The 20,366-nt window shown below is 40.1% G+C and overlaps 3 protein-coding genes and 1 pseudogene across 3 annotated transcripts; 2 read left to right on the top strand and 2 right to left on the bottom strand.

Moving 5' to 3' along the window:
* Positions 1–3,543: 3,543 nt before the first annotated feature.
* On the bottom strand, positions 3,544–5,304 carry LOC121773473 (annotated as a pseudogene).
* A 3,433-nt stretch (positions 5,305–8,737) lies between these two features.
* LOC121787913 (pentatricopeptide repeat-containing protein At3g62470, mitochondrial-like) lies at positions 8,738–10,741 on the top strand. Its single transcript, XM_042186761.1, has one exon. The coding sequence runs from the start codon at positions 8,869–8,871 to the stop codon at positions 10,627–10,629; it is 1,761 nt and encodes a 586-aa protein (XP_042042695.1). The 5' UTR covers positions 8,738–8,868; the 3' UTR covers positions 10,630–10,741.
* A 200-nt stretch (positions 10,742–10,941) lies between these two features.
* LOC121787923 (26S proteasome regulatory subunit S10B homolog B-like) lies at positions 10,942–14,377 on the bottom strand. Its single transcript, XM_042186769.1, has 10 exons — positions 14,143–14,377; positions 13,236–13,355; positions 12,751–12,887; positions 12,485–12,646; positions 12,312–12,398; positions 12,152–12,238; positions 11,920–12,057; positions 11,639–11,830; positions 11,474–11,572; positions 10,942–11,194 (listed from the first exon to the last, which is right to left on the bottom strand). Exons 1-10 carry the CDS (start codon positions 14,246–14,248, stop codon positions 11,120–11,122), a joined length of 1,203 nt encoding a protein of 400 aa, XP_042042703.1. The 5' UTR covers positions 14,249–14,377; the 3' UTR covers positions 10,942–11,119.
* A 5,149-nt stretch (positions 14,378–19,526) lies between these two features.
* On the top strand, positions 19,527–19,844 carry LOC121773463 (NDR1/HIN1-like protein 13). Its single transcript, XM_042170332.1, has one exon. It carries the CDS (start codon positions 19,527–19,529, stop codon positions 19,842–19,844), a length of 318 nt encoding a protein of 105 aa, XP_042026266.1.
* Positions 19,845–20,366: the final 522 nt, after the last annotated feature.

Here is a 20,366-nt window from a genome sequence, read left to right as displayed (position 1 = left end):
CTATCGCCGAGAAACCTCTCGCTTTACTTACTAATCACATGCAATCCACATTAATTTATAGAAAAAGAATACTACTATGAGCTAAACTCTTTCCTTTAACCATATTTAATATCCCAGATGTATAGTAATTCATTGATTCATCATTTAACTTCTTATATAACAATTGCACTGGACTGATTTCTCATTAATGTTCTATATCCATTCAAAAGGATTTAGAGGCTTAATATAACATTTTTAAATACCCCATGAAGTCTATTTTACAATGAAACAAGATTCACTCAAAATTTCCTAATGGTTTGAGAGATATTCTCCTTTTACCAGAGACTAGCAAAATTGAACAGTTTCTGGCAACATTTTCTACACAATTTTTATAAGTAGTATTTGAACTCTTTAATTAATCACAAAATCGAGAGAACAACTAAACATCTTATAGTTAATATAGAAATTATGAAATAAAGTTTTCATCGATCTTAAATGCTCTCAATAATTCGGATAAGATGTACAAAAACAGTACACATTACGAAAACTATGGCAGTTATAGCTGTATTGTTATAACAATTTATTGATACAGTACCTAAACTCCAGAATTCTCCGAAATATTCAGGGAGTTACTAGACTCACCAAGGTTGTTTTAAAAATTGTTAAAATAGAATTTTCACTGTTTTACACATGCCGAACAATTCGGATCAGATCATTGAAAAACAGAGGATTAAATCCGATTCAAACATTCATATTAAATTCTATTTCCATTTATGTTTAATCATCTCACTAACCATATATTTTGTCTAGCTTGATATTATATCATCAAAAACATAAAATCAAATGAGTATTTTCAATCCTCATGAAATCTTTATGCTAGAGTTCAATAGGTTATAAATAATTTATCAAAACATGCTTAAACCTACACAATAACCACATGAACTATTCAAGAATTAAAATTATTCCCCTACAACTTCCCAATTATTCCAAACCTGCCAGCCATCCGTCCTCTACATTTCATCTATTTAAAATGCTATAAATATAGGTAGGCAGAGAGAGATACCTCGAGAAAGTCCTGATTACGCGATTACATGTTCGACTCGCCGATAAACTTAAGAAAATGTGAGAACTTAAGAAAATGTGAGAGAAAATAGCTATGGTGATTTGAGAAAGGTGGCTGCCGATTTTTGTAAAGAAGAAAAATGAGGAAGAAAGAAGATATCTCATGTTTTTTTAGTCTCCCAACATTAGCATTTTCCATGGCTAAAAATGGAGACATTTGGCAACATTTAGTTAAACTACTTGTAAAGCATTATCTCTAGACTTCTCTCTAATATTTGAAATAAAATTTGCAGCCATTTCATTCCTAGTTGATGAGTAAAAATCGGCACTGTCCAAATAAAGAGAAAGAATTGATTTAATTAATGTAAAAATACCAAAATGCCTTTCTATTGAATTTTCTACACGAACATCGTATAATTCCTAATTTTTTTCTTCATATTATTCAAATTATAATCATAATACTTAATTATAAGGCTATAATACCCTTCATTAACTATTTTAATTAATTTGGTCATTTTCGTCGTCCAAACAATCACCGAAAACCTGATATACAAATTTTACACTTCTTAATATATATATATATATATATATATATATATATATATATATATATATATATATATATATATTCTCTAATCTCTCCATTTCCAACCTTATATTATTTTCTAACACTTAATTTTCATTTAATCACTTTCTAATCATACACTTTAATATTTCAATTTATTTCCTTCTCAATTTTGAATTAACTTTCCATAGCATCAAGAATTCCACATGACATTCGCGGGCAGTGAACACCCCTTTCTAGGCGGCGGGGCAATTCTTCCACTCCCAATCTAGACTGTCACGTATATCTATTAGAGCCTTGCAATCTTCGGGGGTAGGCTTCCGAAGATACCTATCCCTGCATATCTCCCTAACGTTCTCACAAGAATACTTCAGACATTCGCGGGCAGTCATCTCGCCGATGTGGAGGTACTCAATGAACATGTCGGCCACACCTCCGTATGTCAGCTGCCTGATTGCGGCAGTGCACTTCTGTATGGGCGTGTGGTCGGGTTTACCAAACGCATCCTCCCTCATCCTGAAATACTCGTATCGACGCTCTAAAGCGTTCACGATACGCAGAAATAGCGGACGATGCATCCTAAAACGTCGCTGGAACATGTTCTCCTCAAACCGCGGCTCCGGAGCGAAGTAGTCATCATATAACCGACGGTGTGCAGCGATGTGGTCCGGGGTACTATAGTTCAACGATGGATGGGTCGAGGTACCACCGGCTGCTGCTGCTGCTGTTGCAAGGCCGCTTGTATCGCGCGATTTATCTCCCTGGACGTAACGGCCCGCAACTGTTCTTTAATTCGCCGTTGTACTTCATCAGCACCCCACCACTACCACCCGCACCACTACCACTACACAAGTCATTTTGTATATAAAAGAAACGTAGAGAAAGAGATAAACTAGTTAAAACAAGTGGTGCGAATGAAATGAAGTTCAACGAGCCGTATATATAGAGTTTTTAAAAAAAACAAAAATTAAAAATCGGGACGTCCGCCGGGAACCCGCAATGGCGGACGTCGTCGGAAAGCCGCGGATCTGCGGTGTCCGCAGCGGACGTCCGCATCCGTCCCTCCCACGCCTAATGGCTGACGTCCCGCGCGGACATCCGACAAGCCGGTTCGACGTCCGCCGCTGCGGATGCTCTAAGGAATTTCGCTTGCTATTACTGCCAAATTGGTTTCCAAGGACACGGGGTAATCTAATTACCGTTGCAGGTTAATCGGACCATTTAGTTATGAGTCATTATAGGTGCGATTCATTTTGTAAATATGGTTTATAATATTATCTCACGGAGTTATACATAGTCGTAGTTATATTCTATCTCCGCTAATTATAATAATCTCAAAAATTAATTTTAAAGTTTTTTATAAATAAAAAGTTTAAACCAAAAGATAATGAGCAAGAGTTCATACTGATATCAGTGGTAGACACAAGATTTTGAAATTGGATGGTCCAAACTAACGTTAACAATTGTTGTTTATTTTAGTATTAATAACGTTAGAAAGAATCACGACGTGAATAGAACAAGATAATGTGAGATAAATAACTTAAAAATGAGTAATATAAGTTAAAGTACATTTGATGATAGTGTTAAAGTTGAAATAATTGAAGAATATATTAATTAAATAAAATGTATGACTTTAAAATTATTTACTACTCCCTCTGTATCCAAATAATATACACTTTAGGTTCGTCACAAGTTTTAATGCAAAATTGGTAAAGTAAGAGAGATGTAGAGAGAAAAAGTAATTAAAGTATTGTTAGTAGGGAATAAGTCCCACCTCTTTAGAGATAAAAGAGTTTCCAAAATTGGGACGAATGGAGTAATATAATATACTCCATATGGTTGTTAATTTAACTAAATAATTATTTTTATTCTTAGACTATATAAATTACTACTATGTGATGTTTTTTTTTTTTTTTTTTTTGCTGAGTAAAACAATATATAGAAGATGACGAACAAGGCTTCATATGTTAACGATGTACAGATTCAAGTCTAGAGGATTGATTACAAGGACACTAAGGTGTAATCCTTATCAACTAACAATGAAATGAAACACTCCACCCTAACACTTCATAAAAAATCCTCTACAACATACAAACGAACTCTCTTTGGTAACGGTATCATAATATAGCAGAACCTTCAACAACCATGCAAATACAAATCTTCACATAGTTAACGAAGTCAGTATAATAAGATTCAATCTCTTTCCAGAGGAGTAACGGAATCACTTTGCACCATGGAGCCCTCTAATCCGAAAAACTATACATAAGGAATTCAAAATGTCCAGAGGGTGGTTTTCCTCAGATTGACGCTACTCGGTTTTCCTTCCAAGATTTCATGGCTGGAAACATAAAGAAACATATGAAAGCCAGCAATGAATACGGTACTTACCCGAGCTGCTGGCTTTCAGTCATGTGACACCAATCCAGGTAACTTCTTCATTTAGGCAGTGAATTGAAAAGCCTTCGTATCATCTTTACATTCAGGCAGTTGAAGTGAGGCTCAGCCTGTTACTCATGACATTCTTCTCAACAGGTTCTGACCCAACTCCATCTACAGATTTGAGAACCATTGCGAGCGGCCCTTAGGCTGTAGCTTCTCTCTTAGTCCATTCCCAAGAACAGAAGCACCATTCTGACATCCATTATCCATAAGCAGCTTTGCACTAACCTCACTTGATCTAATTAGTAAAGATCCTTCATCATCAATCTCTGTATCCTTACTGTTACTGGTACTCAAATGTTGAGCAGTGCAAGAACTTGTGATGTTAGTAACGTCAGAAAATTCTGCACATCGCATCCCCTGGTTTGACTGCATCTGCATTGGGATTGAATTCCTCTCTTTATTGCAATCATCAAAGTGCAAGTCATTTCCATTACATCTGGTTTGCACATCCTCCATAACCACAGGGACTACTTTGGCCATTTCATTGTTAGGCATAGATTCTACAATCACCGTTGGGCTCCCCATTGTTGTTTCGAACACCGGAGTGCAACTGCCTCTCAATGAATTTCCCGAACAAATATACTCCGGTGAGACTGATAACTGCCTCTGAGGACTAATGGAGGGTCTCTTCTCAGGACTTTCCTCCAGCTCTGATCCATCACAGCTCCTCTTTCGTTTTGGGATCCTCTCAGCAGAGTCTGTCCTGCAGCCCTCATTGCCTTCGCTAGAATTCTTATCAACTTGTTGCTGACTTAGTGATCTCGTATGTCGACTTCTTTTGTAGCCCTCTGGAAATACATAAGAGGGAATTTGCTTTCTACGAACATGAGAAACATATATATCCATCCCAGGCTTCCAGTACATGTATGAATTTATTTGATGTCTAAATTCATCAACAGTCTGACGGATATCAAACTGCTGGCCTTCTTTAATAACCTCTCCTTGCTTCCTTTGTAAGCCCCATGAAAAAGACACAATGTGCACACTGCTTTGAGGAATCAACATAATCATGTGGGTAAGGATGACATTGTAACTTCCCAGTTGTATCGCGCTCTATCATCAAAGTTAGCTGTCTACAATAACAATTTTTACACAAATAAAAAAAATAAAAAAAATTGTGTGTAAAAATATAAATAAAATAATTATTAGCTAATGAATTAACTATAAGATGCAGACAAACAAATTAGTAATCAAGAAAATAAAAAAACTATTAATAAATTTGTGGATAACATAAATAACAACAATCGGTAGACCATTGAACCTGTTAGAGCATCCACAACGCGAGGCGTAACCGGCCGGCGTTCCGTGCCGGAGGAACGAAACCGCGGAGAAACGCGTTGCAGCCGACCGTTCAGTCCCTAGTCTGTTCCCAGCCCGTCCCGAGACGCGGCACCCGACGTCTCGCCACGCGCCGAGGCGACGTGGCGAGCTCCCAGGCCATGCATGACGCCCACTCGCCGGCCCGCGAGTGGGCGTCGTCACGATGACGTAATAAATATATATATATATATATATATATATATATATATATATATATATATATATATATATATATTTTAAAATTCGAATTTTAAAAAAAAATATAAAATAAAAAAAATTGTAAACGGTAATGTTACCGTTTATAGCCGTTTTTCAATTTTTTTTTATTTCTTTACTCTATAAAATACTCCTATTCCATGCTCATTTCACTCACAAACACACATCTATTCCTCTCAAATCCTCTCTATTTCCACCCCAATTTTCATCTCAAATCAACTCTGTTTTTCTTCTCCCAAATTTAATCAAACTAATGGATCCTTTTGAATAAATGCGTCAAATAATGGAACAATCACTTGAAGAAGATCGACGACGGGAGGCGGAGGAAGCCGCGCCGCCCCAACTACGGTCCCGTACGTACATCCATCGTAACCGGGAAGAAGCCGCCGCAAGGTTAGTAAGCGACTACTTCTGCGATAACCCGGTTTAGGGATTTACGTACTTCCGTCGCCGTTTTCGCATGGGGAAACCGCTATTTCTTCACGAAACAGTGCACGGATTCCTCGGGATGCTCGGCAGCGTCGATTGCATGCACTTGCAATGGAAGAATTGCTCGGTGGCGTGGAGGGGGTCTACACGAGCGTCCACAAAGGCACTCACCCAACCGCTATACTCGAGGCCGTTGCCGACTACCGGCTTTGGATCTGGCACGCGTACTTCGGGGTCCCCAGGTCGAACAACGACGTAAACGTGCTCCACCAATCCGACCTCTTTACCGAAGTTTTGGATGGTAAAGCGTCGGCCATCAATTTCGTCACCAACAACCAGCTTTATAAAATGAGGTACTATCTCGCCGACGGCATCTACCTGAAGTGGCCTACCTTCGTGAAGACGTGCAACAGGCCTGCCAACCCAAAGCAGGCACTTTTTGCGCAGAAGCAGGAGGCTGCTCGCAAGGATGTTGAGAGGGCGTTCGGGGTTTTCCAAGCGCGCTTCAACATCATCAAAGCCTCGGCTCGTACGTGGTTCATGGAGAACATGGTCGACATCATATATACGTGCATAATCTTGCACAACATGATTGTCCAAGACGAAGGACCCGAGGCGGGAAATTGGTTCGACCCTGAATCCCCCGGAAGCTCAACCGCAAGTAGTCCGCCTCGAAGTGCAGCGCATCCGTCTATACAAGAACGGTTATCTATTCGTGAAAGGACACGCGACTCTAGCGCCCACACCCAACTCCAAGATGATCTAATTTAGCACATTTGGGCAAACTTTGGCGGATGAAATTATTAAATTATGTACTTTTAATTTTTAGGAAATTATTAAATTATGTTTTTTTACGAATTTTATGTTGTAAGTTTATTTTATTTAATGAAGTGTGTTTGTTTTAATTGAATTGGGTTGGAAATAAAAATAAAAAATGAAATTGAATGAATAGTAATTTAAGGAACGGTTAAGGGACGGATAAGGAACGGAGGGTTGCAGGTTTCGTTCCTTAGTTAAGAAATGGAGTTAAAAAGTACAGTGGGGCACCCAAATAGTAGTTTAAGGAACGGTATAGCAACAGCGTTGTGGATGGCCTTACGTCCAAGTTCCTAGTCGAACGGTAGATCAACTGAGCTACAAATTAACTTGACAATGGTTGTATAAATACCTCCGGAAAGTTATATCAATTTAATAACGTAGGTCCCACTATCCACTAACACTATTTTAACTATCATTCTCCCAATCTTTTTTACTTTACCACATCATTTTCATATCTCCTCTACTTTAACTATCGTTCTCCTAATCACTTTTACTTTATCATATCATTTTCATATCTCTTTTACTTTACCAATTTTGTCTTTAATTCCCATGCCATGTCTGTTGCCCATATTTTTATGGAACAGAGGGAGTAGTACTATACTAATCAGGGATGTCAATCGGGTCGGCCCATCGGGTTTCGGGCCAACTCTACTCGGGTTACGGGTCAATCGAGTGTGGGCTAATCGGGTTGTGCCTTCTTTCGGGTTATGAATGTTCGACCCTAACCCTAAATACTCGGGTTTCGTGCTAGCCTATCGGGTTAATCGGGTTGCTACCCGGTAAGGTTATCATGCGATCAATCCAATAAATAATGATTAAAATTAGTTATATTCATAAAATGGAAAATATTTAATTATGGTAAATTTGAGATATATGCTTAAACTCAATCATAAACATGATTAAATACTAATATTTGGGATATTTCGTGAATTTTTAAAGTATGTTTTAGAAATTTAAATATTTTTTTAGCGAATTTGAAGTTTTTAATTTATTTATCAATTATTATATTAATAAAAATTCAATATAATTTTTATATTTAATATAAAATTGAAATTATTTTTTTAGTTATATAAATTATAAAACTAATAAATGAAATGTCGAATTATGAGTTAAAAAATAATAATAGAAATTTTATCGGGCTTTCGGGCTAGTCCATCGGATTTCGGGTCTGGCCCTAACAGGTTGCAGGTTAATAGGGTGCGGGCTAATCTGCCCACGGGTTGCGGCTACACTACCGTCCCTTAATACTCCTAAGGGTGTCCACTATAAGGCGGACACCCCAATAGCCCCTCCCCAATTTTTGTCCATAGCCCCAGTTTTTTTGTCCATAGCCACAAAATTTTATTTCTGCCACTATGGTGGACACTTCCAATAGCCCCCAAATATTATAATCAATTTTCATTTTAAAATGTTTTTAGTTTTAATCAGTTATAATTAAAATCATCGCAGTGTAAATAATTAAAATCATCACAGTGCATTTTACAGAGAGTGAAAGTCTAGATAGTGAATGGAGGGATTTTGTTAAAATGGTGAAAAAATAGGAGGTGGAGAGTGATATTTATAGAGGAAATAAAAAAAATTTAAAAATTCGAAATGACCGCCGGCGCGCCGGATGGCCGGCCACTATGGTCGGCGCGCCTATAGGCGCGGCTAATGGACACCCGCCGCGTCCTCGCACCCCCGTCGCCTATCCGTCGTCCGCCGCGTCCTCGCCCCCCGTCGCCTATCCGTCGTCCGCCGCGGACTGCCCCCCTTTCGTCGTCCGCCCCCGGGGCGGACATCTCCCCCACTATAAACCGCCCCGGGACCGCCCCCGCCAGGGCTATAGGCGGGGGTCCCATAGGGGATGCTCTAATGAGTGGGGTTCCAAGCGCATACCATGTTATTGTAAATAAAATAAAAAATTTTATTGGTGGGGGCTAAATGAAATCCGAAAACAGTCGATTCCTTCGCCAGTTCAGAGATAATTTCCGATCGAAATCTGAACCAATTCCTTGCTTCCTCATGCTGCCATTTCACGACTCTCAGGCCATTTAATGGCTTTTCATTTAAGAAACTCAAGAATTCCCAGACCAAATCTCTCCGCCTCTCGAAATGACGGACTATTCATCGCATCCGGAGAGCAAGTCCATTTACGACACCGGCGAGAAGCTCAAGGAAAGCAAGCTGAAGGTAGCTCTCTGCCCTTGCATCTTCTGCTTGGTTCTATTGCTGGTAGTCGCATCAATCATCCTCACTGTCAAATTCCGTCTCTACTGCCACACTCCCCTCTTCAACAAAGCCTGCCGTTAGTCAATTCTTTTCTTTCCTTAAAGTCCCAATCTTGCTTTGCTAGATTTAGGCCCTTTTGCAAGTATGTTGGCTCTGATTCTGAAATCAAGACTGATGGCGAGAAGGGATCCGAATTTAGGGCTGAGGAGGTGGAGAGGGTTTGTGGGGTGATTGATGAGACGTTTGATGTAGATAGGAATATGGAGGCTGTGTTGGATGAATGCGGCGTTGATTTGAGTCATGAGTTGGTCTTGTGTGTGCTGCGTAGGTTCAGGCATGCTCGAAAGCCTGCGTTTCGATTCTTTTGCTGGGCTTCGGAGCAGCCGGGCTATTCTCATGATTCTGCATCTTACAATGCAATGGTGGATGTTTTGGGGAAGGGTAGGCAGTTTGAGAGCATGGTTTCGTTGATCGAAGAGATGGGGGAGAAAGGGTTGCTGTCGGTGGAGACGTTCATCGTTTGTATCAGAGCATTTGCCTCTGCAAAGGAGAGGAGAAAGGCGGCTGGGGTTCTTGATTTGATGAGTAAGTATAAGTTTAGGGTTGGTGTGGAGGCCATCAATTGCTTGCTGGATGCTTTGGGGAAAGTGGGGTTAGGGAAGGAAGCGCACCAATTGTTTCAACGGTTGGAGCATCGCTTCACTCCGGATTTCAAGACGTATACTGTCTTGCTTAATGGTTGGTGTGAGGTGAGGAATCTGATGGAGGCTGGGAGGGTGTGGAATGGGATGATTGATGGCGGTTTCAAGCCTGATGTCGTTGCACACAATATTATGCTTGGAGGGTTGTTGAAGGGTGGAAAGAGTTGTGATGCAATCAAGTTGTTTGAGGTGATGAAATCTAAGGGTCCATTTCCTAATGTTAGGACATACACAATTTTGATTAACCATCTCTGCAAGCATGGTCACATGGAGGAAGCTATGAACTACTTGGATGATATGCACAGCTCCGGTTGTGAGCCGGATGCCACTATATACACGTGTTTGATGATAGGTTTTGGGAACCAAAGGGAGATGGGCATGGTGCACCGGTTGTTGAAGGAGATGAGGGAGAAAGGATGCTCGCCTGATGGACAGGCGTACAATGGCTTGATCAAGGTGATGACGAACCAAAAGATGCCTGATGATGCAGTAGCGATATACAAGAGGATGATCCAAGGCGGCATACAGCCATCCATTCACACTTACAACATGATGATGAAGGCATATTTTGTAGCAAGTAATCCTGAAATGGGATGTGCAGTTTGGGAGGAGATGAAGAGGAGGGGATGTTGTCCTGATGAAAATTCCTACACCGTCTTGATTGGGGGGCTCATACGGCAAGGGAGATCAAACGAGGCCTACAAGTATTTAGAAGAGATGGTTGAGAAAGGGATGAAGGCTCCTCAGCTTGATTACAAGAATATTGCATCTTATTTTTCTGGACGTAGGAGAAATGCTTTGGATGATTTTGCTGAAAAAGCAAGGTTTTCAGTAAACTCAGAGGTGGCAACTCTCTTTGCCCACTGGCCAAGACGATTAAGATAATCTTCTAGTTTGGCTGTTGTAAATGTTTGATTTGTGACTTCTTCATTTGACGTTTAGTTATGGCGTCAAGATTAACTCGCTTCCTATTAAGAACTCAAGATTGTGCATAAAAGTTTTATCTACATTGACATCCCTATATATGACGAATTAAATTTTTTAAGACTCAGTTGAGGTTGGAACATATAAACCCAATTTATCTTGCGAAAAGGTGGGGTATTGCTCAGCAGGTATACAAGTTGAACAATTTGAAAACCAATTTAATATTAGATCTACGATTTATAAGTAAGATACACTTAGTCCAACATATTCAAATTGATTATAAAAAGATTGGGTATTTGATTGATGAGAAGTTAAAACACAATACAACGATATAAGTAGGCTTGACAGTGATGAATAAATTACGATTTGAAAAGAGCAGTTCAACAACTAATCTTCCAGAAGGAGAATAAGCCACCACACAGGCTACTATCTGCATTGCTCCCAACACCTTCTAGTCCTTGCCAAAATCAGTATTGTAATGTGAACTTGATTCTAACTTCTTGGCTTCGTTTAGTTTTCTCACGGCCTGTGATATTTGAGCAATGAAATATCAAGTTACTTGCGAGAGATCTGGAAAATACGTCAGTCCACAGAAAAGAATTCTAACAATGCAACATGGTATGATGGCTGAACAAAAAAAGAAAATATTTGATTTCCTAAGTTACTTTTACTGTATATAGAATTCAGTAGATAACAAGATAGATGCAGATATCTTTCAAAAATATGGAAGTCAATGCCGAATTAAATTCAAATATGCAAGAATATCTTTTAACTGGTCTATATTTGATCAAATGAAATAATTTACCTTCATGAAGTCTTCATGGATGACGTAGTCACGTTCTGCGCGAATTGCTGACATACCAGCTTCAGTACAAATGTTCCGAAGATCAGCTCCATTGAAACCCTGTAAAGGGCAGGATGTCAGCAACAAAACAATTTAGTGAAAGGCAAATAAGCATAATAATCTTACCTCAGCAAGTTTGACAACAGCTTCATAGTCAATTTCTCCATGCTTAGCTATTCCAGAAGCATGAATTTTGAGAATTTCCATTCGTGACTGCTCATTTGGCAACGGGATTTCTATTTTCCTATCTAATCTTCCAGGACGAAGAAGTGCTGGGTCCAGAACATCAGGTCTATTTGTTGCCATTATCATTTTAACCTGCATGTGATGGTGCATCAATATCATACTGATAGTCAATTGAATTCAATGCAAAATCCATGCATTCTAGGAAAAAAATAGACCTATACCTTTCCAAGCTGGTCAAACCCATCAAGCTGATTTAATAACTCCATCAGAGTTCTCTGAATTTCACGATCAGCACTTGTCCCTTCACTAAAACGACGCCCGCCAATGGCATCAATCTCATCCATGAATATGATGCAAGGCTTCACAAAGAAAAGGTTATTTTGAATGTAAATCCCTTGTTTAATCAATCACATGCACGCTACAGAAGAAATATTAAACATATTGAATACATACTTGGTGATCGCGAGCATAACCAAACATTTCCCTGATCAATCTTGCACTCTCACCTATATATTTATCAATAATAGCACTTGATACAACCTGCATTACAACAAATATATGAGAAGTTGAACAGGATAATAAGCTGTACTATAGAGGGTTTGGTATATTTTGCCTTTAAGAAATTGGCATCTATGTTACTGGCAATAGCTCTGGCCAACAATGTCTTGCCAGTTCCAGGAGGCCCATAGAGAAGTACACCCTAAAATTGGCAAACAGGAAAAATGTGAAATGATAAACCAATGAGCAACAGAATCAGTCAATTGTGTTCTTAAGAGAGTCGCTTACCTTGGGTGGTTTAATTCCAACTCTGATGAAGAGTTCAGGATTCATTAGAGGTAATTCTATAGATTCCCTCAGTTCTCGGATTTGATCAGACAGCCCACCAACAGCAGAATAGCTAACATTTCCTGGATCTTCATGAAGCATATTATAGACAACTGGATCTACCTGCAACATACATCAAATTAGAAGAGCCAAGAAAACTCATACAGAACCATCAGCAACAAGTTCTAATAGCTGCATAAGTACAACTTTTTAGCACATATTTGTACCTCACGAGGTAGAGCTCGCATAATCGTGAGAGTTGTCATGTCAAGAACCACCCTGGTGCCTGCTGTAAGTTTATCCTTGTCCACCTTACTGCGGCAACCTACCACATATCTAGGGCCACTGCTTGCTTTGACTATCACTGAAACAGTAATAAAGATGTTATCCTCCCTTCTTAACAAGTGTGAATCTAATACTATTAACAGTATGCTGAAAAGCAATGAGCTCAAAGTGACCTAATCTATCTACGTAAGTCAAACAAATCTTACAGAAATTGATCACAAGCACATCCAAATTACTCTAGTACACAATATTTAAAACATTGTGATCATGCAATTCCAGATCAAGTTATCCAGAACTCCAAGGGTAAAGAGTCCAATTCAAAATTCTAAAATGCAAATGCTTCTAAAGCATGACTACAGTGACGAACGCTTAAATTACAAACACGTCTTCTGAAAATCAAAAGATAAAGATAAAAGAGATGTCTTACAGCGTTCATTGTCCAGCGGTCTCAGCACTTCACCAATAATCTGTCCAACACTTTGAAGGGACTTCAGATCGTCTTCAGTTTTGGCATACTCCTTCTTTACGGCTCTCAAATTCTCCCTTACTGTTCATGTCATATATTTTTCAATGGTCAAAAAAATAGTCGACCACAGATTCAAAAATGGAGACACATAAACAAGCAAACCATTGTGTACGTGTATATACACTAAGTGTTGCATGTATGTACATATAAACAATTCAATGGACTCTAACTGTACAATTAGCTTTGTGGGCTTCTTTTAACATAAGTATCACTTCACTCCAAACATGTCAATCTAAGAATGTTATATGCAGTGAAAATTCCAGCACCATTAACGTAACCCAGATCAACAAGACCTTATCCTAGCATATAAGAAGTAATACAAAAGGCACTGCATCCGCTCGTGTCTCTGCACGCAAATCCGAGCATTATAATTGTCTAAAAGTGCCAGGTAATCCTCCCAGAAACCTAACAAAGCAAAAAAATAGCAACCAACCCTTGATCTAGCTCAACCCCCATCACATTCTCAGAGATACTTTGAGAACCAATAATCTAGTGAACTGATTTATCTTTTCTTGCGCTATCGTATCCTATGCCGGTCATCTTATTTCATAGTACCTCCTCCAACCTGTCCAACTCCAACCAAACGCAGCCAATTTTACTTTAAAACAGAAAAGGGCATCCATGAATTCCCCTTCGTATCAAATTTCAGGCATCTGATCTCATTTTTTAGCTCACCGTCTTCTTATCAATCTAAACATTGCCAATTTAACTTTTAAGTAGAAACAAAAACGGTGGGATATCAAGCACAGTTTGCAGATACGTGAAAAAAATGAAATTAATAAAAAATTAGGGTTTAAGAAATTGACACCAGATCGAACGCGGCCCTCGAGTTCCTTATGGTTCAGAAGCTTTTTCCGGTAATCTGAGATGGCCGATTTCCGGCGGACGGCGTCATCGTTCTCGGTAGCAGCCATGACTTCTTTTCTGACGAGAATAGCAAAAAAAATCTATAAATTCTGCACCTGTTGATGGATGCTTTTACTTGTCTTCCTCCCCAAGAAAGAGTTTACTCTAATTTATGTTCCTGTACATTCTTAGTACTACTACTAAATTTTATTTTATCTTTGGCTATTGTCTAAAAATCTGATCTCTAGCATATTTTTTATTAATTTTAAAAGGTAAGTATTTTAATGGCGCTCTGACCCTTATTTGGACATAATAGGGGTCAAATCTGTGCGTTTATGGTTGTTTGGTATACACAAGATATTGCATGTCGGCCCTCGAGAAATGCTTCGGCTCGCACTATTCCTCATATTTTTCTGCAAAATTAAATCACACCTCGAGGTTGATAATTGAAATCTGGTCCGCTACCGTGTAAAAGATTTGGAAATGAAATGACCGTGCTATCCCTGAAAATTTTGAATTCCCCCCTCGTCGACTACTTTCCCATTTCAACATTTTCGACTTCTGTCTTCTCTCGCACTCTATCTCTCCTTCCACCTGCCTCTTTTTGCTCTCTCTATTTTTCGGACCAAACAGCGGCTTCGGCAAGAAGATCGGCAGCCTATAAGTTCTCCAACGGAACGGGTATTCTCAACATCCAATTTCTTTTGTCGGATTCGGTAATTTTTCGTGTCCGGCAGCCTAATTTTTTGGTTCTAATTAGGTAAAATCGTATTTTAATTTCAGATCCGTTTTGTTGTAGCAGCGGGACGTTCCTGACTCCATTACGCGCCGAATCGGTGAAGATCCATTCGAAAAGGTATGCGGCTTTGAAATTCCATTTCCCGTCGTTTTATATGGGTTTTTACCAGATTGTGTTGATTAATTATGAGTCATGTGTTGTTACGTTACGCAGTGAATATGATGGTCTTTTAGATGAGAAAATCCCGTAGTAACTACCAACGGGTGTACATGATGTTAGAGAACATACTACAGCTGTCTCGCATAGAAACCACGACCTTAGTCCACCGATATTTGAATTCTAACAGTAGGCGTAACCGACGCGTTCTTCTCGAACACGCACGACAGTACAGTGTGCTAAAAAATGCCTATGTAAGTGAAGCATATGGATCGGTTAGTTAATGTCACTGACGTTGATTGCGTCGCTAATCTACACATGAACCGAAACACCGTTGGTCGGCTCTGCCACATTCTATCAAGCCGAGGTGGATTTTTTTGCGATGTTCGTCACCGTGTTGGCACACCATCAAAAAAATCGTGTTGTTAAGTTCCAATTCTGGAGGTCGGGATCTACGGTATCGCATTACGTTAACAAAGTGTTGGGTGTCGTTCTTAGCATACATGGGAATTTGTTATCTAAACCTGAGCCGATACCGGCAGATTGTATGGACTCCCGTTGGAAATGGTTCAAGGTGTGTTGTGTACGTATGTCCAAGTAGATGGAAGGGTACCACTCATTGTAATAACATTTGTTTTGCCTTAATCTTCCAGAGCTGTCTTGGGGCACTTGACAGGACCCACATCAACGTATTAGTGAGCCGCACGGACAAGCCACGGTATCGAACCCGCAAAGGTCAAATTGCAACCAATACATTAGCAGTTTGTGATCGGAACATGCAATTTGTATTCGTCCTCCCTGGGTGGGAGGGGTCGGCTAGGGATTCGCGGGTCTTGCGTGATGCTGTCACGCAAGAAGGAGGTTTAAAGGTCCCGCAAGGTTGGTATTTAAGGCATTTGATAGTACAGTTTTGGCATCCAACTAGTCCCCTATTTCTCATAAATCTAGCGTCTACTCCTCGCAGGATGTTACTACGTATGCGACAATGGGTATGCAAATAGCTCTGGATTCTTGACGCCATATAAAGGAGTGCGTTACCACCTGAAATAGTGGGGTCTGGTAATGTGGCACCACAGAATCCAAATGAGCTTTTCAACATGCGGCACACTAAAGCGAGGAATATAATTGAGCGCGCGTTTGCTGTGTTGAAGATGCGTTGGGGCATCCTCCGTTGTGCTTCTTATTACCCAATCAAAACTCAGATATGGTTAATAATGACATGTTTTCTGTTGCATAATTTCATACACCGCGAGATGCCTAATGACCCTATAGAAGCCCAACTTGATTCGAATATTTACTACAGTCATCACATCCCCGACGTAGACGAAGGTGAGTTTGTCGACCAAATCGAACCATCCGCCGAGTGGACACAATTCCGAGATGATTTGGCGAACGCAATGTGGCTCCACAGACAACGTGTTTGATGTCACGCTTTAGTCACCATTGTTATTAAAATTATGAACCTTGTTTGACTTTTTTATAATTCGGTATTAATAACAATTTGTTCCATCTTTGTAACGGTATGTACAACATTTGATGAATGATTGTTTGCAGCCAATCACAATATACATTATGCAACAAGGAGTGTACCAACCATTATGCAGTTGTGGTAAGCCGGATGGACTTGCGGCGTGCTGGTAGAACAGCCAGGCATGTCGGACGGTACTACTACAACTGCCCACTTAATGGTGATCATCCTAGATCATTCAATTGGTTCGACGAACACCCTAATCTTGAAGAAGTGTCAACGGCCGGACTTTCGTCCAATATGAGCATCCCTTCACGTTACCAAGATGCCAATTCTACCGCTGCAAACTATCATGATCTCCGGTGAGGTGTGCTGTGGACGTAACAACGTGGGCGTTGTTGTCCCGCCGAGTGTCCTTTTTGGTTTGATGACTATGTTGCTAGTCCTTCTCGAGTTTCTACTAGGCAAACTAGTTTGATATTTGCCTTGTATTTGTTTTTGTATGATGTTTGGTTATAAGACATTTCTATGTGATGTGGGAGACAATAATGATATGGCAAACTAGTGTGATATTTGGCTTCAACACGAAATTTCAAACTCCAAGCGTACAACGTCAATATCATGCATCAAACGACAATACACGTAGCAAACAACAACCGCATTAGATGATCCATTACATAAATTTTCCAAAGTTTCCCATAACCTACGACACACACTGTTAACCAACATTTCACCAACACAACAACACATTCTAAACACCTTATGCCTTTTCAATCACTACGTAAAAAGTGACCTCCATCGGATTAACCAGTGTGAAGTGCAAACGATCCCCGACACTAAGTCCATTCCCTCGCCTGAACCGCTTCCACCCTTTTCTGACCCATATTTTGGAGTTGCTATGCAGGAGAGTAAGCATCCATGTGTTCTCCATGGTGAGGAAGTCAACCGGTGCTTGGAGTGCACCCATCGGGATTGGCCGACGCCAGAATCCGTAGGGTATCTCAAAAGTGCGGGCAAGGTGTGATGTCGTGACCGTAACAGTAAATGTTGGGCATCCATCCAAGTCCAGCGCGTCGTGGTCATCTTCATATCATTTGATGAATCGGTGTCTGAGTCGGTAGGTTGGTAATCGTCTGTCATTTCAACGAACGGCGTTGGGACATCGTCGTCGGGGTGTACACATAGTCTGTTTATAAGACAACATCGCATACGAATATGAATTCAACAAAATACCACAAGTGTGCTAAGTACAAAATAGTAACCTTCGTCATCGGTTAGAGGTGGAACTCCAGTGCTAACGGCGTATCTTTTGATGTGGAATGTGCCCACATCAACTAGAGTAAACGTCATAAAGTCCCCGTGTTTGAAGAGGTTGTCAGTAACGAACTCTCTTCAACCGGTCTGAAAACGAGTCCCGTTTTCCATACGAATGAGTCTGACTGTCTATCCGACGCCATTAGGCATGACTAACCGAGATTGTGCGGGTAGTATTGGTCCGTGAACCACGTTGAATTCGGGCGGCAGATGCTGGAGTACAAACAAACTGCAAAGTAGTTTTGTTCATGAATTTGTGATATACAACCATACTACTATAAAACAATTGATGTACCAGTTCTTCCATTGTGTTGAGGCGGTTAAATACCTTAAGAAACGACGGTTGACGCAAATACGGAACACCTAATGCGGCCATCTTGAGCTCTTGCAAAATACAATAATGAAATTACACAAGTGTGTTACATATAGGGTTTATTTTGAGATTGAAATTATATATTCTAAAAAAAATAAAATCTTATTTAATCTAAATACATTAAATGAATACTAACATTTCCTTATCCGAAATCGCATTTCCCCACTTTTATTTCATCACTCTTCCCATTCCAATTACTTCCATCTCTTCCGCCGCTAATTTATGAAGAATGGCCGCCGCGGCAAGACTTTCCACCTAGACATGCCCACGGTTTTCGGTTCCGGCTGTTAACCGCGGAACCGGAACCGTGACAATTTTTACGAACCGGAACCGTCAGATTTAGAACCGCGGGCCGGTTCCGGTTCAAGATTTTATTAACAGAAACCTTCACCGAACCGCCGGTTTCACGGTTCCGGCGAGGTATCCGAGGCGTCAGCCGTTGGCAGCTTTTTCAAGCGGTTTTTTACTAGAACCAGCGGTTTTTTTACTGGAACCGGCGGTTTTTTTACTGGAACCGGCGGTTAACCGCGAAAACTGGCGGTTAACCATGAAACCGGTGGTTTTCTGGTTTCGGTGCGGAACACAAGGCTGACACGTTGCAGAGCCAATGGGATGTGTCATGCAGGTCGGCAGGCGGTTTTGCAGGCAGTTTGTTGACCAAAACCGCCGGTTTCGTCCGATTTTCAATTTTTTTTTAAATTCTGATTTTTGAATTCAAATTAATCCATTCCCCCCCCCCCATTTTTTATTTATGTTCCGACGACACTTGTAAATTATATTACATTGTTGTATATATATTGTAAATTGCAATAATTCAATAAAATTGATATGATTTTCACCTTATTCGTCTTATTTCAATTTATGTTATCCATTGTCTTGTTCCAATTTATTGTATAAGTCCAAAATTCCAAATTATATAGCAAAAAAATCGCCAAAACCGCCAAAACCGAACCGGAACTGCGAAAATCGTCCCGTCTGAAAACCGGCGGTTCGGAACCGGAACCGTGAAATAGCCTCATGGTTCGGTTCCGGTTCCACATTTCTCAAAACTGGAACCGTCGGTTTACGAACCGTGGGCATCACTATTTCCACCTCCACCTTCAACCGCTTCACCGCCATATGCTAAATCCGACCAGATTAAGAAGCCGCCACCATTGAATCTGGCTCCTTCACTAGCAACCTACGTCGTCCGGCTACCGAGAAAGCGAACGCCGGAGCTTCTGCTGCAGATGTTGCTGCTTCACCTTATGCCTCATCTTCCTCCTGATCATCGTCGCCTTCGTCTCCGCCGGAGCGATGTACCTCATCTTCGGATTACAATCGCTAAGTTATACAGTGATGAAAGTCTCTATCCACGGTTTGAATCTAACTTCTGCAGCGCCGATCTCATCGGAATTCGACGACACCGTCAGAGCCAAAAACCCTAACCGCAAGGTCGGAATATACTATTTGAAGGAAAGCTCCGAAAATGTTTACTACGGCGGAGTAATGCTCGGCTACAGCGTTTTGCCTGATTTCTACCAGCTGAGGAAGAATGTGACGGTGGTGAGGGCGACGGTGGTGGGTTCCGCCGTCGTTCTCGGCGGTGCCGTTAAAATGAATTTGATGAAATAAAACTGGGAAACACGATTTGGGAAAGGAACACTAATGAATGAATAAATAAATTCTTATTTTTTTAGAATATATAATTTATGTATCAAAATAATTAAAAATTCACAATTATCTGCTTAATTTGGTCAAAATCGGGATTAAAATTGTTGACTGTTAAAAATTAACGGAACAGTTAGTTTTGGACCATTTGTGATCCGAGTTGAAATGTTGGGGATGCAAAAATTCAAAAGATAATGTGTAGGACCAAAATCGTAAAATGAACATATGTTCAGGACCAATTTTGGCCTAAAAGAATATAAACATTCTATCATTCTTATTTTATCTCATTACTCAATCTACTTTCTCTTTATTTTTTCTACTTTATTTGTGTCTTCTACATTTCAATACAATTTCTTATTTTTCGTGTCTAAAAGTTTTGATTTTTAACTCAATTTAATTGGGATGGTAGAAGTATTTTAGAAACCTGAAATATGTAGTCAAAGTTAAAACATGTTTAGAGAGAGAGACATTAGTACTATAAGTTCA

Source organism: Salvia splendens, chromosome 2, assembly GCF_004379255.2.
Source record: "Salvia splendens isolate huo1 chromosome 2, SspV2, whole genome shotgun sequence".
NCBI lineage: Eukaryota > Viridiplantae > Streptophyta > Magnoliopsida > Lamiales > Lamiaceae > Salvia > Salvia splendens.
This window is presented reverse-complemented; position numbering and strand designations above follow the sequence as displayed.